At 45.8% G+C, this 18720-nt stretch overlaps 1 protein-coding gene across 1 annotated transcript in view; it reads right to left on the reverse strand.

Moving 5' to 3' along the window:
- Positions 1-1313: 1313 nt before the first annotated feature.
- SBSPON (somatomedin B and thrombospondin type 1 domain containing) overlaps positions 1314-18720 on the reverse strand; it is a 49326-nt gene continuing 31919 nt past the window's right edge. The window contains exons 2-5 of the mRNA XM_044294079.1: positions 7754-7948; positions 6973-7063; positions 3706-3882; positions 1314-2381 (exon numbers count right to left, since the gene is read on the reverse strand). Coding sequence (XP_044150014.1) covers positions 2264-2381; positions 3706-3882; positions 6973-7063; positions 7754-7948 — 581 coding nt within the window. The 3' untranslated portion in view covers positions 1314-2263. The remainder of the gene's footprint in view (positions 2382-3705; positions 3883-6972; positions 7064-7753; positions 7949-18720) is intronic.

Genomic DNA, 18720 nt, shown 5'->3' on the forward strand with positions numbered 1-18720 from the left:
TACACCTCTCTGAACAGTGTCTGGGAGGCTGTGGTTGCTGCTGCACGCAATGTTGATGGTGAACAGATCAAAACACTGACAGAATCCATGGATGGCAGGCTTTTGAGTGTCCTTGCAAAGAAAGGTGGCTATATTGGTCACTGATTTGTTTTTGTTTTGTTTTTGAAATTGCATACTTTTTCATTATACAGTGATTGAATTACATCTAAAGTTGTATATAGTAGCAGCTTTGGGCAACATGGAAGATCAGCCACGCTACCTAGTGCCAATAGTGATGCCATTTACTTGCATGTTTTCTGTCTATGAACAGAGCAGAAAGGACACTGTGATAGCCATCTGCACCCATAATCTTTCCCTCTATGCTGCTGATGGTGACAGGAAGAGCAGTTCCTGTACTGTTTTGCTGAAAGACTTTATTCTGATGATACAGCTACATAATATACTATGTTTATAGCTCAGGCATGGTACAAACATCATGATTACATAAAATAGTTTATTATAGCATTTTTTTTTTGTTCAACAGTTATTTTTGTGCATTAAAGCAAAACTGCATACTGTACATTTATTAGGACAGTTCTTTATCTCAAAAAATAATAGCATATTGGCGAGCAGGCACAGCAAGTATAAAATATACATGTTAAAAGAAAGGAACACTCGGCATGTAAACAATTCAGCCTGACAATTAACGTAAAGAAATGCTTATTATATTTTTGGAGTCTAAGAACAGGGGACCCAACTTATATATTTATTGGAACACCTGCTAATAGCGCCAGTTATGTACGAAGCCAGTTATGTCCTCCTTTTAGGGTTTTTGTGATGCAACAAAGACCACGAGCCACTGTGGCTTTCCTTTGGAATGTTAGCTTAGGGTACTTTCACACTTGCGGCAGGACGGATCCGACAGGCTGTTCACCCTGTCGGATCCGTCCTTCCGCTATTTCTTCGTGCTGCCGGACCGACGCTCCGTCCCCATTGACTATAATGGGGACAGCGGCGGAGATCCGGCGCAGCACGGCAGTGCACGGCGAAAAGCCGCCGGACTAAAAGTCCTGCATGTCCGACTTTTTAGTCAGGCGGCCTCTCACCGCGAACTGCCGTATAGTCAGTGGGGACGGAGCGGCGGTCCGGCAGCACGGCGAAATAGCGGAAGGATGGATCCGACAGGGTGAACAGCCTGTCGGATCAGTCCTGCCGCAAGTGTGAAAGTACCCTTAGGTAGGGTCTTTTAAAGGGAGTCTGTCAACTACTTGACTGGTTTCAAACAGGTGACATTGTTTAGTGGGGCACAAAGACATGACACAGATGTTACCTGTGTTTAGTTCTTCAGATGCTTCAAATCGCCCAAAAAGTAGTTTTTATCATATGCTATCTCTTTTAACATACTGCATATCTCTGTGCTTCTGACCACAGTGGGCAGAACAGAATGCCCGGGCCTGGCAGTGATGCGCGAACAGCCTATAGGGAAATATGATGTCACAGTGCCACAGGGCTGGCCTGAGCTTACTGAGGTGCGGAGTTAGGCGCGAGTGAGGCGGGGGAACTTAGGCACTTTCAGAAAACTCTCGGCCCCTGGGTACTTGCGACGGCTCATTAGCATATGATAAAAAAATGACTTTTTGGGAGATTTGATGCATCTGAAGAACTAAACACGGGTAACATCTGTGTCATGTCTTTGTGCCCCACTGAACAATGTCACCTTGTTTGAAACCGGTCAGGTAGGTGACAGACTCCCTTTAAAGAAACCAGTCCTATATAGAGATTTACTGGAAGTACTCCCTGGTGTGGAGACTTGGCAATGCTCCATGGGAAAACAATATGCAAAGAGGTATCTCCCATGGAAAGAGAACTATCTCTCTATCGCCACCTTGTGGAAGTGGCCACTTATGAGTCAAAATTGACTTTTTAACAAGCCTTGGGACATGACAAGGGAAAATAGCCAAGCCATTTGTAAAGTCGGATTATGATTTGTAGGGAGCCACTTCCACAAGGTCATGCTATCGGGATGGTTCTCTTTCCTTGGGAGATACCTCTTTGTACACTGGAATGTTAAGTGGTTGTTAATTTTCTGGGAAACAACTACCCCCTCCCTCCCCCAAAATAACTGTGTGGCCATTTATTTACAAACTGTAAGCAGCCACTAAGTTCTGCCCCATGTGGTCTTATCTAAAGGATGTTAGGTTTAATCATACATGCTAATATAACTATAATACTTACAAAATATATAAAATAGCTTATTTTCCTTGACATGGTTCCATAACCTAAATCATATAAAAATAAAGCTATGAACCAAGGGGCAGGAGCACTTCTCAAGCTCTCTAACTTTTTTCCAGGTTCCATGACACTTGCCATTTCCCACAGCTTGCCAGTGAAGAATTTGGTCCCTGAAAACACACAAAAAAAGAAGCAAATTAATCTTTAGTGATTTGTGCAGAATTACTGGGCATAAGAAACTCTAGACACTAGAATTAAAGAATTAAAAAAATTAATAATTAAAATTAAAAAAATTAATAATTATGTAAAACTCTTACATACTAATGTGTATGGAGGGCATTGAGGGGCTGGTCTAATGAATTCTATTGATACGGTAGGTTGTAATGTAAGGTGTGTACTGTGTAGAATCAGGATTTCTGCATCTTTCATTTATTTATTCATTTATTTTAATCATTTTATTCTCATTTGCATCTGGATCTTGCAGAGTTAAAGGGGTTGATCAGAGTTATTTTATTTATTTATTGATTGATTTACTTTAGACAAGGAAGGTATTAAATGAACTAAATAATATTATACTCAATTCCTGAGCCCCTCCATTCCACCTCTTTCCTCCCCACTCGCCTTTGTTATCCTGAGTGCAGCAGTGACATGTGCGTACACCACAAATCACCACTGCAACCATTATGGGCCTCAGAAGTCTCATAACGTGTACCGCTGAGGCCAGTGATTGGCTGCAGCAGTCACATGCCATACACATCATTTCTGCAACCAAAGCATGACCCGATGGCTGTGGCAGCGGAGAGGATGGAGTAATGGTGCTGGAATGGAGGAGGTTTGGAACGGTAAGTCGTTTTTTATTACTCTAATAGGCCTTTTTTTTAAAAAAAATAACTAAATAACTTCTATTTCTTCCCTTGATTTAGAAAATGTTGACCTTTTACCATAACTTGGTTGGCTCAGATTGGTGTATTCCCTGTGACATAGTTTTTTCTATACTCCCAGTTAGCAGTCGCTATAATCATAAACTCCTGGGAATATAGTCACATATTCTCCTACAGATGTAACATTGTATGCACAGAAATAATGGGGGGGGGGGGGTTCATGAGGGTAATATTTTAGGTCAGTTTTGCTTGAGACTGCCTTTGGGTACTTAGCACCAATATTATTAATCCTCATATAAGTTTTTTTCTTTTTTCAATTAGTCTAGAAATACTACTCCAGTTTTTTTTTGTGCCAACCTCATACTGGAGGGACTTTGCATCTTTTTTTTGCAATTTTTTTTAAAAGGTCACATTGATAAATCTGGGGTGAAACACATTAAGATAGCTAACTGTACCCACCTTCCAACCCACTTTTCAAAACTGGAGTAAGTGATGAACTATCAAATTTTTCCACAACAAAGGCCAAAATGTTGCAAAAGCCCTATTTTTGTACTTTTTTAAGCCAGAATTCTGAAGTGCAGGGCATGATAAATTCCCCCCATTAAATTCTCACCTGTTAGCACCACTACCATCTCCATAGCACCGATGGTTCCTGACATTCATTGCAGGGTGCTGGCATGCCACACACACAGTGTAGCCATCTCTGATATACAGCATCCAGCGAGCATGTGGTTCATCCTGAGTCAAGCAGGCTGGAGAAAAGGATTCAATCTGGAACTCAACGCAGTACCTGATGTAAAGATTAGCAAGCATTATCTTCACCAGACAGCAGCTTATATTTATATAAAGTCAGGTAGCCCTGGATCTTAGGCCTCATGCACCCGACCGTTGTGTGCATCCGTGGCAGTTGTGCCGTTCTCCGTTTTTTTTTCGCGGACCCATTGACTTTCAATGGGTGCGTGGAAAAATCGGAAAATGCACCGTTTTGCAGCCGAGACCGTGATCCGTGTATCCTGTCCGTCAAAAAAATATGACCCGTCCTATTTTTTTGACGGACAACGGTTCACGGACCCATTCAAGTCAATGGGTCCGTGAAAGAACACGGATGCACACAAGATTGGCATCCGTGATCCGTGGCCGTAGGTTACTTTTCATATCCGAAGATCCGTCTGCATAAAAGCTTTTTCATAGCTGAGTTTTCACTTCGTGAAAACTCAGATCCGACAGTATATTCTAACACAGAGGCGTTCCCATTGTGATGGGGACGCTTCTAGTTAGAATATACAACGAACTGTGTACATGACTGCCCCCTGCTGCCTGGCAGCACCCGATCTCTTACAGGAGGCCGTGATCCGTACAATTAACACCTCAGGTGCTGCACCTGAAGGGGTTGTTTGTGCTATCATAGCCCCCTGTAAGAGATCCGGGCTGCCAGGCAGCAGGGGGCAGACCCCCCTCCCTCCCCAGTTTAAATTTCATTGGTTGGTGGCCAGTGCGCCCCTTCTCCCTCCCTCTATTGTAATGATAACATTGGTGGCAGTGTGCGCCCCCCCCCCCCCCTTCCTCCCTCTATTCTTTTGATACATTGGTGGCAGTGTGCGGCCTCCCCTCTCCCCCCCCCCCCCCTCCAGATCATTGGTGGCAGCGGAGTTCCGATCGGAGTCCCAGTTTAATCGCTGGGGCTCTGATCGGTAACCATGGCAACGAGGACGCTACTACAGTCCTGGTTGCCATGGTTACTTAGCCTTAGCAATAGTAGAAGATTCATACTTCATACCTGCTGGCTGCTGCGATGTCTGCGTCTGGCCGGGAGCTCCTCCTACTTGTAAGTGACAGCAAGGCGCCGCACAGACCTGTCACTTACCAGTAGGAGGAGCTCCCGGCCGGACCCAGAGATCGCAGCAGCCAGCAGCCAGGTAAGTATGATGCTTCTACTCCGCTGCCACCAATGATCGTGGGGGGGGGGGGGAGAGGGGAGGCCTCACACTGCCACCAATGCTATTATTACAATAGAGGGAGGGAGAGGGGGGGCGCACACTGCCACCAATGCTATTATTACAATAGAGGGAGGGAGGGGGGGGCACACACTGCCACCAATGCTATTATTACAATAGAGGGAGGGAGGGGGGGGCGGGGGCGCACACTGCCACCAATGCTATTATTACAATAGAGGGAGGGGGGGGGGCGGGGGCGCACACTGGCCACCAACGAGTTAACTACAGGGGAGGGTGGGGGGGGGGTCCCACTGGCCACCAATGAGTTAAAAACAGGCAGCAGGGGGCAGTCATGTACACAGTTTTTTTTGTATATTCTAACCTGAAGCGTCCCCATCACCAGTTAGAATATACTGTCGGATCTGAGTTTCACAATGTAGCTCATATCCGACAGTATATTCTAACATAGAGGCGTTCCCATGGTGATGGGGATGCTTCAAGTTAAAATATACCATCGGATTGGAGAAAACTCCAATCCGATGGTATAAAAGAACTCCAGACTTTACATTGAAAGTCAATGGGGATGGATCCGTTTGAAATGGCACCATATTGTGTCAACATCAAACGGATCCGTCCCCATTGACTTGCATTGTAATTCAGGATGGAAAACAAAATCCACAGTGTGTGAAGGCACTCTAAGGCCTTTTTCACACGGGCGAGAATTCCGTGCAGGTGCAATGCGTGAGGTGAACACATTGCACCCGCACTGAATCCAGACCCGATCACTTTAAGGGGCTGTGCAGATTAGCGGCGATTTTCACGCATCACTTGTGCGTTGTGTGAAAATCGCAGCATGCTCTATATTGTGCGTTTTTCACGCAAAGCAGGCCCCATAGAAGTGAATGTGGCTGCGTAAAAATCGCAAGCATCCGCAAGCAGATGCGGATGCGTTGCGATTTTCACGCATGGTTGCCTGGTGACGATCAGGATGGGGACCCGATCTTTATTATTTTCCCTTATAACATGGTTATAAGGGAAAATAATAGCATTCTTAATACAGAATGCTAAGTAAATTAGGGATGGAGGGGTTAAAAAATATTAAAAAAATAAACTCACCTCATCCACTTGATTGTGCATCCCGGCTCGTCTTCTTTCTTTTTCTTTGAGGACCTGGGAGGAAATGGACCTTTGGTGACGTCACATGGTCCATCACATGATTCATCACCATGGTGATAGACCATATGATCAGCGCAGTGACTTCACCAAAGGTCCTTTTTCTCCAGGTCCTCAAAGAAGAAGAAAGAAGACGAGCCGGGATGCGCAATCAAGTGGATAAGGTGAGTTTAATTTTTATTTTTTAACCTCTCCATTTACTTTGCATTCTGTATTCAGAATGCTATTATTTTCCCTTATAACCCAAACCCGAACTTCTGTGAAGAAGTCCGGGTTCGGGTCTGGGTACCAAACATGCCGATTTTTCCCACGCGCGTGCAAAACGCATTAAACCGCTTTGTATTCACGTTGAAAAATCATGCATTTTCCCGCAAAGCACCCGCATCTTTTCCCACACAGAAAGTTAATACGTTAGTGTGGATGAGACGTTAGATATTGATGGCATAATCTCAGCATAAGGTCATCAATATCAAATCAAAGGGGGTCTGACATCCTCCATCCCAATGATCAATAGTTTTGGACATCCGTCTTTGAGCCAAAAGCACAAGGTGCCATCCACTGTGTAGTGGCCATGGCAGGGTACTGCAGCTCAGCTTCCCTAAAAAGTGGATGGAGCCTTGGTTTCCGGCGATGGCGGCTGCCCTAAACAGCTGATTGATGGGGGTATTGATAACCTATCCTTGGAACAGTCCATCAATATTAAACCCTTTAGCTAGAAGAAAGAAAATACAACATACAATACACAGTATATCGATTGAGGTTTAATACTGTACCCAGAATCCTCTGTATTGGATGCCCAGTCTATCGCCACAGCGCGCCTCTTTCTTTCTTTGTTATATTCGGAAGTGGTAATGAAGGCAGGAACTATGGAAGAAAACTGTTACTTTTACCTTCAGACCTACGTTATTCACATATACCATTTTTAGAAGCTTTATCTGTCTGTTAAGGCTGCTTTGGACATAGATAGCCGGATTAATGGAAAAGCAAGGTCTTATCTGTGCCTTCAGATGCTCATTTGGACTCCAGCTTCCTGATTTTTCCGAAAATAGACAATACTGAGGGAAGTCCTTCCTGTCGGCCGAGTATAATGTCAGAGTAAATGTCTACAGTATATAAAGACTACTTAGGGTTCATTCACATTACCGTTCTGATCTATCTACTTTCACTTTGGTGGCACAGCTCTGCAGCAGGATGTTACCAATGTTACCGAAATGCCTGCCGGCCCTATTGATCTGACGGCCTGGAGAAAAAACGCTGCACAAAACTATCTGGCATTCTATGCCGGAACAGCCTGCCAGAGAGCTGTGCCGCCAATGTGGAAGTAGCCTTTTTCTAGCATCCGTTGTGCTCATTTTGCATCTATTTGTGTCAGTTCCATCAGAGAGCCATTGATGGATCAGAAAACAAAACAGTGATGTGAAGGAACCTTTATAATGGAATGAGTTCTGCAATTGTGTATAATAAAGAATAACGGATCGAGTACTGGGTCGTATTAGAATAATAGAAGCTGTATGAGGCTTCCATGACCTAATTAAAAATGTCTTTATGTTTTACCATATAGATGTCCACATTCAATGCCCTGGTTTGTGAAATATTCCAGACATCCGGCCTTCTCCTGTAGGTGTGGGCAGGGCTCTCCCCTATTTTCAGGCTCCTGTAACACTTGACGACTGCGCACTCTATATGTTGGGCTGCACTGGATTGCACAGCCACTCCAATGGCTCCATTCACCAACAACACAGTCACGAGCTAGAGGAACAAGCATATTTGTGAAATTAGGGTAATCTTTTCATTACCTGACTTGTATTTTCTCTGTTTGCTGTTATTAGGGTTTCAGCATTGTGACTGCTACAGGTTACCGCCTTGAAACAAACCATACACTTCTATGCTAGCACATTTTTGTTTTACTCCACCGCTGATTTCTCCTTCCCCTGCATAGGACACTTATCCATTAGCCAGAGCACAGTTTAAAAAGTTCTAGCGGACTCTGTGTAATCATGAATTACATGGACACACATGGGAGGGAGCGGATCAGGTAGTCAGCTTATGGGTGAGATCAGTGTCGGACTGGGGCATCTAGGGGCCACCTGTAAAATTTATTTTTGGGGCCCATTGTACAGATACATTCAAATATAATAAATAATCTAGCAAGTTTTTTATATGAACATAGACTGGTTGAGGTACTGTACATTTCCAATATATGTATGTAGTGCAATCAGTCTACTATGTTATGTGCCTCTTGTGCAGGGGGTGGAAAACTAGGGGCCCACCGGGGGATTCCCCTGTACCCTTGGGGGCCAGTCCGACCCTGGGTGAGATCAAATGGTGTGGCTTACCAGTTTTTCTGGAAGTGGCCAACATGTGTGGCTTCACCATTTGGTCTCACCCATAAGCCCTAGGGCCTCATGCACACAGCCAAAGCCGTTTTTGTGGTCTGAAAATTGCGGATCTGCAAAACATAGATACCGGCCATGTGCATTCTGCATTTTGCAGATTGGTACGTCCTGTTCTCTCTAGGACCGCCTATTCTCCTCCGCAAAACAGACAGGAATAGGACATAGTCTATTTTTTTTTTGCGGGTCCGCAGAATGGACATATGGATGCGGACAGCACACATTGTGCTACCGCATCTTTTGTGGGGCGATTGAAATGAATGGGTCTGCATCTGACCCAAAAAAAGAAATATTGGATGTGGACCAAAATCAAGATTGTGTGCATGAGCCCTAAGGGTGTCCTCACACGTTGCAGGATATTCCACAATAAAATCCGTGACATAAAGTCATCCTGTATGTTATCCTATGGGGATGAAAAGTGTCAATACCTGCGTTCTGACCCGCTGAGGAACATTAATTCCATAGCGGAACAGGAGGCAAATGTTGTGTTGCAGATTTCATGTACAGTAAGTAGCTGTCTTCATGATGTAATCTGCACAGAAATCAACAACATAATTCACAAACAAAATTCCCTTTCCATTTCGTTGAGGAAAAATCTGCAGTGTAATCTACAACAAAAAACACAACTTTGTCAAATCTGCACCTGCGGATCTTACTGTGGAAAATTCCGCCACATGTGAGGGCGCCGTAAAGGGAGTCTGTCACCATCATAAACAGTTTTAAATGGTTTGTCGAGTTGCCTCCCCATATTGTAAGCCTGTATTTTTCTAAAGTGCACTGAGGGCATGCTGAACCACTTGTTGCACTATCATTTTCCTCTCTCCAGACCTTTCCTGTATGATTGACAGGGCCAGGCTTCTGAGTGGTGCCTAGCCATAATTTCAGCCAAATACTTTGTGGATTTTCCTCTGCAGAAAATTTGCAGTGGACCCACTACATGTGGCATACCCTAATAGAGGCATGTAAAAGTTATTTAAAAAGGTTGTCCCACAAAAAATATTCTACAGTTTTCAATCCAGCACCTGGATCTGAATACCTTTGTAATTGCATGTAAATAATAATTTAGCATAGCCACTGAGTTATTCAATAAAATGTATATGTGTAGCACCACCTGCTGTTTGTTTCTTATTTCTTTGTCCTGCTCACTGAGATGGCCGCACATGCTCATTTTCATTCTTCTACTGCTTCATGAGCTGTGATAGGGAGAGTTGAGACACGCCCCCTTAGCTGCAGCAGAAAGGACACTCTCCTTGAGCTGCCAGCTTGATATAAATCTAGCAGAGCAATGAATGGGGAGATTTCTGGATACATGTGAGGTACAGGGCTGGTTCTAGCTTTGTTAGAAAGAGGTTGTCATGTACTATATGATGTTTGATTTTAATTTTTAACATTAGTCATGGGAAAACCCCTTTAAAGGGGTTATCCGGGAATTAAGAAAATAAAAATACTTAAATATTACTTTATTATAAATATATTCCCCAATACCTTTCATTAGTTATAAAGGCTCATTTTGTCTAGGGAGCAATCATTAGGAAAAATAAAATGGCCGCTGTCCTATTAGTACACCTGTCCTAATCACACAGCAGGACAAGTTACTTCACAACACTGAGGTAAAGAGCTGCCTCATCCTCCTCTCCTACTTGTCAGGGATTATGATCCTGAATACAGATGATAAGATCTGCAGCTGAATCTCTGTAGGAATGGAGTTCATGAGGAGACATGAAGTAGAGGGTGGGGATGTGGTAATGAGCAGCAGCACTTGTATGCAGTCTCCATTAACACAGTCTGTCCTGTCCTTCCTCTTTGTACTTCATGTCTCCTTATGAACTCCATTCCTACAGAGATTCAGCTGAAGATCTTATCAGTTCTAATCAGGATCATAATCCCTGACATGTAGGAGGAGATGAGGCAGCTCTTTACCTCAGTGTTGTGAAGTAACTTGTCTGATGTGTGATTAGGACAGGTTTTGTGTGTACTAATAGGACTATGGCCATTTTATTTCCCCTGATGATTGCTCCTTAGACAAAACGAGCCATTATAACTAATGAAAGATATTTCGGAATTTTCTTAATCCCCAGAGAACCTCTTTAACCACCTTACTGTTTTGCCTGAGTCCAGCTCCAGCAGTGGGAAAAGTAGCTAACTGGAGGGGGAGGGCTACTTTAGATGGTGATATCTCCTGAATGGTAGCAGCTAGAAACATGCAACTGGTCTTGTTTGAAAGCATTCCAAGCTTTCAGACAATACCAGAATGAGCAATATGTTCAGTACAGGGAAATTTATCACTGATAGAAATCGGGATGCTGTGAATGCAGCTGAAAGTGAAAGTAAAATCAGGTTTTGCCCGCGATTATTCCCGACCCGATTTCTAAGAGTGATTTCTCCTCTGTTGCTTGGACTTTAGCTGTCATTTTGGTCTTGTATGAAACAAGACCAGTTGCATGTTTCTAGCTGCTACCATTCAGGAGATAGCAGCATCTAAAGTAGCCCTACCCCCTCCAGTTAGCTACTTTTTCCACTGCTGGAGCTGGACTCGGGCAAAACAGTTAGTTTATTATAGTCTATGTGTGGCTATATTAATTAGCCTCTTACATAGGGCTATATGCCATTTTCTGTCTACCTTGCTGTGCCTGATCATTTGTAGGATGTTGCTGGCGTCTACTCATCCACCACTGCCTTATTTTGACTGCTTTGCAAATTGTGGATTTAGAATAGAGCAAATTGTTCTCATCTCATCAGGCTGAAAGTCTTCCAAAGAAACTTTATCTCATCCTTTGCCAAGATTTTTCTGTTTGTCATTTTCTTGCACTGTCAAAACCGAAGAGCAGCCTGTGTTATTTGTGGTTTATTCGTAACCATTGTTAGCAATATAGGAGTCTGTCTACACTTATACACTATATACACTTATATACACTTATATACACCTACGTACACTTATATAGACTATATACCAGGGTTTAGCAACTAACTGCTGTGAAACTACAACTCCCAGCATGCACACCTGCTTGCCTGTGCTTGTAACTCCCATAGATGAGAAGGGAGGTTTCTGGGAGTTGTAGTTTCTGAACAGCTGGAGTGCCAGAGGTTGCTGATCCCTGCTACATACACATATACACCTATGTACACTTATATACACTATATAGATATATACACCTATGTACACTTTTTTTTTTTATTCGCTTTATTGAACTCATAAAGCCAATTATAACGATATACATGAACAAATACTTCCATACATTATACATCAGCATGATAAAAGTGAGTTGAACATATGACGTATACATGAATAAGAAGAATAAAACATATAACACTTGTGCCGTGTCGGTAAGTCAATCCATCCTCCAGAGGGAAGGCTCGTAATGCCAATAAAGGTATCAGCATCATTAATTAGGGTAATGTGTCTAGGTCTATATTATCACATCTTCCCCCGTCCTGCAAAACTTTACTGATGTCTGACAAGTTCCGCTTGCAATGCTTCTGTCAATGTACGAGCTGAGTAGAGCGTTTGTGTTGATGAACAGCATACCCCCCACACCTTTTGAAATTTAGACATACAGCCCCTGTTCTTAAACACAATATTTTCATATGGAATTACAGTATTAACAAATAACTTCCATTGTGCTAGAGTAGGTGCTCTGTCTCCCATCCATCTAATGGCTATAGCTTTTTGTGCCAAGAATAGGGTTTCCCTCAAGAATATCCTTGTATGGTAAGAGTAAAGGATCTCATCTAATATTCCGAAAAGGCATATTTTAGGATGAAGTGGCACTGTACATCCCAATAAATCTGTGAGTAGAGTCACCACCTCCTCCCAAAACCTTTTTATATAAGGGCATGCCCATATAAGATGCCAGAAATCAGCATTTTCTGCTGCACATCTATGGCATCTGGAGTGAGCAATCCTGCCCATCCTATGCACCCTCCGTGGAGACATATAACTTTGGTGTATTATGCATAGTTGTATAAACTTATTGTTTATGGCTGGTGACACTAATGTGGGGGATTCAAGTATTTCCTCATTATCTTCATTAGATAAATCCGGAATCATTGCTTTCTATTTTGACAGTGCTTGCATCGGGTTACCTCTTAGCTTGACACATAGAAGATGGGTATAAAGTCCTGATATGAAGCCACGTGGGCCTTGAGAGCATATAACTCCAATCATTGGAAAAGTGGATAACAGAACTGGGATATCTCTATAATGTGTTTGCATGGCATGCCTTAACTGCAAAAACTTGTAGAATGTATTCCTAGGCAACTCATGTCTGTGACTCAAGGATTCAAAGTCATTGAAGACATTATTATTATATAAGTTCCCCAGTGTGACAACCCCATGCTCCTTCCAAAACGCACCATCTCCCAGTACCATCAGATCAGGAAACATGGGGTTATCCCAAACTGGCGTCTCCATTAGGTCCGTCTCGATTCTATGAAGATGTTTACCAGCCGACCATACTTGGACAGCCACCCTATGAATCGGTAGCAACCTACGAGGGAATAGTTTGGGTTTTTCCAAAACTGGCCACAAATTGGTAAGATCTAGATATTTTGCAAGATGCTTTTCTTGTCTGCACAGAGTGCCATCTGGCGATAGCCAAGACTTTATATTTCACAATTGCCCAGCTAAGTGATACAGGTGTATGTCAGGCAGAGACATGCCACCTTCCTTTTTAAAACGTGTCAAATTTAATATAGACAGTTTCGGTCTATTCGTACCCCAGATAAAAGGTGACATTAAGGATACGAGATTCTGGAAAAATGCCTTTGGGACTAGAGTTGAGCGAACACCTGGATGTTCGGGTTCGAGAAGTTCGGCCGAACTTCCCGGAAATGTTCGGGATCCGAACCCGACCCGAACTTCGTCCCGAACCCTATTGAAGTCAATGGGGACCCAAACTTTTCGGCACTAAAAAGGCTGTAAAACAGCCCAGGAAAGAGCTAGAGGGCTGCAAAAGGCAGCAACATGTAGGTAAATCCCCTGCAAACAAATGTTATAGGGAAATGAATAAAAATAAAAATAAAATAAATAAAAATTAACCAATATCAATTGGAGAGAGGTCCCATAGCAGAGAATCTGGCTTCACGTCAACCACCACTGTAACAGTCCATTGTCAGATATTTAGTCCCAGGCACCCAGGCAGAGGAGAGAGGTCCCTTAACAGAGAATCTGGCTTCATGTCAGCAGAGAATCAGTCTGCATGTTATAGCAGAGAATCAGGTTTCACGTCAGCCACCACTGTAACAGTCCATTGTCATATATTTAGGCCCAGGCAGAGGAGAGAGGTTCCATAACAGAGAATCTGGCTTCATGTCAGCAGAGAATCAGTCTGCATGTCATAGCCGAGAATCAGGCTTCACGTCAGCCACCACTGTAACAGTCCATTGTCATATATTTAGGCCCAGGCACCCAGGCAGAGGAGAGAGGTCCCGTAACAGAGAATCTGGCTTCATGTCAGCAGAGAATCAGTCTGCATGTCATAGCAGAGAATCAGGATTCACGTCACCCACCACTGTAACAGTCCATTGTCATATTTTTAGGCCCAGGCACCCAGGCAGAGGAGAGAGGTCCCGTAATAGAGAATCTGGCTTCATGTCAGCAGAGAATCAGTCTGCATGTCATAGCAGAGAATCAGGCTTCACGTCAGCCACCACTGTAACAGTCCATTGTCATATATTAAGGCCCAGGCACCCAGGCAGAGGAGAGAGGTCCTGTAACAGAGAATCTGGCTTCATGTCAGCAGAGAATCAGTCTGCATGTCATAGCAGAGAATCAGGCTTCACGTCACCCACCACTGGAACAGTCCATTGTCATATATTTAGACCCAGGCAGAGGAGAGAGGTCCCATAACAGAGAATCTGGCTTCATGTCAGCAGAGAATCAGTCTGCATGTCATAGCAGAGAATCAGGCTTCACGTCAGCCACCACTGTAACAGTCCATTGTCATATATTTAGGCCCAGGCACCCAGGCAGAGGAGAGAGGTCCCGTAACAGAGAATCTGGCTTCATGTCAGCAGAGAATAAGTCTGCATGTCATAGCAGAGAATCAGGCTTCACGTCACCCACCACTGTAACAGTCCATTGTCGTATATTTAGGCCCAGGCACCCAGGCAGAGGAGAGAGGTCCCATAACAGAGAATCTGGCTTCATGTCAGCAGAGAATCAGTCTGCATGTCATAGCAGAGAATCAGGCTTCACGTCAGCCACCACTGTAACAGTCCATTGTCATATATTTAGGCCCAGGCACCCAGGCAGAGGAGAGAGGTCCCGTAACAGAGAATCTGGCTTCATGTCAGCAGAGAATCAGTCTGCATGTCATAGCAGAGAATCAGGCTTCACGTCAGCCACCACTGTAACAGTCCATTGTCATATATTTAGGCCCAGGCGCCCAGGCACCCAGGCAGAGGAGAGAGGTCCCGTAACAGAGAATGTGGCTTCATGTCAGCAGAAAATCAGTCTGCATGTCATAGCAGAGAATCAGGCTTCACGTCACCCACCACTGGAACAGTCCATTGTCATATATTTAGGCCCAGGCACCCAGGCAGAGGAGAGAGGTCCCATAACAGAGAATCTGGCTTCATGTCAGCAGAGACTCAGTCTGCATGTCATAGCAGAGAATCAGGCTTCACGTCAGCCACCACTGTAACAGTCCATTGTCATATATTTAGGCCCAGGCACCCAGGCAGAGGAGAGAGGTCCCGTAACAGAGAATCTGGCTTCATGTCAGCAGAGAATGAGTCTGCATGTCATAGCAGAGAATCAGGCTTCACGTCAGCCACCACTGTAACAGTCCATTGTCATATATTTAGGCCCAGGCACCCAGGCAGAGGAGAGAGGTCCCGTAACAGAATCTGGCTTCATGTCAGCAGAGAATCAGTCTGCATCTCATAGCAGAGAATCATGCTTCACGTCACCCAACATTGGAACAGTCCATTGTCATATATTTAGGCCCCGGCACCCAGACAGAGGAGAGGTTCATTCAACTTTGGGTTGCCTCGCAATATAATGGTAAAATGAAAATAAAAATAGGATTTAATGAGGAAGTGCCCTGTAGTACAATAATATATGGTTAAGAGGAGCGTCAGCTTGTCCGCATTGGCTATAGAGAGGCGGCTGCGTTTGTCTGTAATGACGCCCCCTGCCGAGGCCAGCACCTCCAAGGCATAAAAGGCTAGCTCTGGCCACGTGGACAATTTAGAGACCCAGAAGTTGAATGGGGCCGAACCATCAGTCAGTACGTGGAGGGGTGTGCACACGTACTGTTCCACCATGTTAGTGAAATGTTGCCTCCTGCTAACACGTTGCGTATCAGGTGGTGGTGCAGTTAGCTGTGGCGTGTTGACAAAACTTTTCCACATCCCTGCCATGCTAACCCTGCCCTCAGAGGAGCTGGCCGTGACACAGCTGCCTTGGCGACCTCTTGCTCCTCCTCTGCCTTGGCTTTGGGCTTTCACTTGTTCCCTTGTGACATTTGGGAATGCTCTCAGTAGCGCGTCTACCAACGTGCGCTTGTACTCGCGCATCTTCCTATCACGCTCCAGTGCAGGAAGTAAGGTGGGCACATTGTCTTTGTACCGTGGATCCAACAGGGTGGCAACCCAGTAGTCCGCACACGTTAAAATGTGGGCAACTCTGCTGTCATTGCGCAGGCACTGCAGCATGTAGTCGCTCATGTGTGCCAGGCTGCCCAGGGGTAAGGATAAGCTGTCCTCTGTGGGAGGCGTATCGTCATCGTCCTGCGTTTCCCCCCAGCCACGCACCAGTGATGGGCCCGAGCTGCGTTGGGTGCCACCCCGCTGTGACCATGCTTCATCCTCATCCTCCTCCACCTCCTCCTCATCCTCGTCCTCCTCGTCCTCCAGTAGTGGGCCCTGGCTGGCCAAATTTGTACCTGGCCTCTGCTGTTTCAAAAAACCTCCCTCTGAGTCACTTCGAAGAGACTGGCCTGAAAGTGCTAAAAATGACCCCTCTTCCTCCTCCTCCTGGGTCACCTCCTCTTCCATCATCGCCCTAAGTGTTTTCTCAAGGAGACATAGAAGTGGTATTGTAACGCTGATAACGGCATCATCGCCACTGGCCATGTTGGTGGAGTACTCGAAACAGCGCAACAGGGCACACAGGTCTCCAATGGAGGCCCAGTCATTGGTGGTGAAGTGGTGCTGTTCCGCAGTGCGACTGACCCGTGCGTGCTGCAGCTGAAACTCCACTATGGCCTGCTGCTGCTCGCACAGTCTGTCCAGCATGTGCAAGGTGGAGTTCCACCTGGTGGGCACGTCGCATATGAGGCGGTGAGCGGGAAGGCCGAAGTTACGCTGTAGCGCAGACAGGCGAGCAGCGGCAGGATGTGAACACCGGAAGCGCGAACAGACGGCCCGCACTTTATGCAGCAGCTCTAACATGTTGGGATAGTTGTGAATGATCTTCTGCACCACCAAATTCAGCACATGTGCCAAGCAAGGGATGTGCGTCAAACCGGCTAGTCCCAGAGCTGCAACGAGATTTCGCCCATTATCGCACACCACCAGGCCGGGCTTGAGGCTCACCGGCAGCAACCACTCGTCGGTCTGTTGTTCTATACCCCGCCACAACTCCTGTGCAGTGTGGGGCCTGTCCCCCAAACATATGAGTTTCAGAATGGCCTGCTGACGTTTACCCCGGGCTGTGCTGAAGTTGGTGGTGAAGGTGTGTGGCTGACTGGATGAGCAGGTGGAAGAAGAGGAGGAGAAAGCTGAGTAGGAGGAGGTGGCAACAGGAGGCAAAGAATGTTGCCCTGCGATCCTTGGCGGCGGAAGGACGTGCGCCAAACAGCTCTCCGTCTGGGGCCCAGCTGCCACTACATTTACCCAGTGTGCAGTTAGGGAGATATAGCGTCCCTGGCCATGCTTACTGGTCCACGTATCTGTGGTTAGGTGGACCTTGCCACAGATGGCGTTGCGCAGTGCACACTTGATTTTATCAACGGATACTTGGTTGTGCAGGGAAGGCACGGCTCTCTTGGAGAAGTAGTGCCGGCTGGGAACAACATACTGTGGGACAGCAAGCGACATGAGCTGTTTGAAGCTGTCTGTGTCCACCAGCCTAAATGACAGCATTTCATAGGCCAGTAGTTTAGAAATGCTGGCATTCAGGGCCAGGGATCGAGGGTGGCTAGGTGGGAATTTACGCTTTCTCTCAAATGTTTGTGAGATGGAGAGCTGAACGCTGCTGTGTGACATGGTTGAGATGCTTGGTGACGGAGGTGGTGGTGTTGGTGGTACATCCCCTGTTTGCTGGGGCGGCAGGTCCCAACGTTCCTCCAGAGGCGGAGGAAGAGGCCGAGGCGGCAGCAGCAGAAGAAGCCGAGGCGGCAGCAGCAGAAGAAGCCGAGGCGGCAGCAGCAGAAGAGGCCGAGGTGGCAGCAGCAGAAGAGGTAGCAGGGGGAGCCTGAGTGACTTCCTTGTTTTTAAGGTGTTTACTCCACTGCAGTTCATGCTTTGCATGCAGGTGCCTGGTCATGCAGGTTGTGCTAAGGTTCAGAACGTTAATGCCTCGCTTCAGGCTCTGATGGCACAGCGTGCAAACCACTCGGGTCTTGTCGTCAGCACATTGTTTGAAGAAGTGCCATGCCAGGGAACTCCTTGAAGCTGCCTTTGGGGTGCTCGGTCCCAGATGGCGGCGGTCAGTAGCAGGCGGATTCTCTTGGCGGCGGGTGTTCTGCTTTTGCCCACTGCTCCCTCTTTTGCTATGCTGTTGGCTCGGTCTCACCACTTCCTCTTCCTCCGAACTGTGAAAGTCAGTGGCACGACCTTCATTCCATGTGGGGTCTAGGACCTCATCGTCCCCTGCATCGTCTTCCACCCAGTCTTGATCCCTGACCTCCTGTTCAGTCTGCACACTGCAGAAAGACGCAGCAGTTGGCACCTGTGTTTCGTCATCATCGGAGACGTGCTGAGGTGGTATTCCTATGTCCTCATCATCAGGAAACATAAGTGGTTGTGCGTCAGTGCATTCTATGTCTTCCACCGCTGGGGAAGGGCTAGGTGGATGCCCTTGGGAAACCCTGCCAGCGGAGTCTTCAAACAGAAGAGACTGCTGCATAACTTGAGGCTCAGACAGTTTCCCTGGTATGCATGGGGGTGATGTGACAGACT

Source organism: Bufo gargarizans, chromosome 5, assembly GCF_014858855.1.
Source record: "Bufo gargarizans isolate SCDJY-AF-19 chromosome 5, ASM1485885v1, whole genome shotgun sequence".
NCBI classification, from domain to species: Eukaryota; Metazoa; Chordata; class Amphibia; order Anura; family Bufonidae; genus Bufo; species Bufo gargarizans.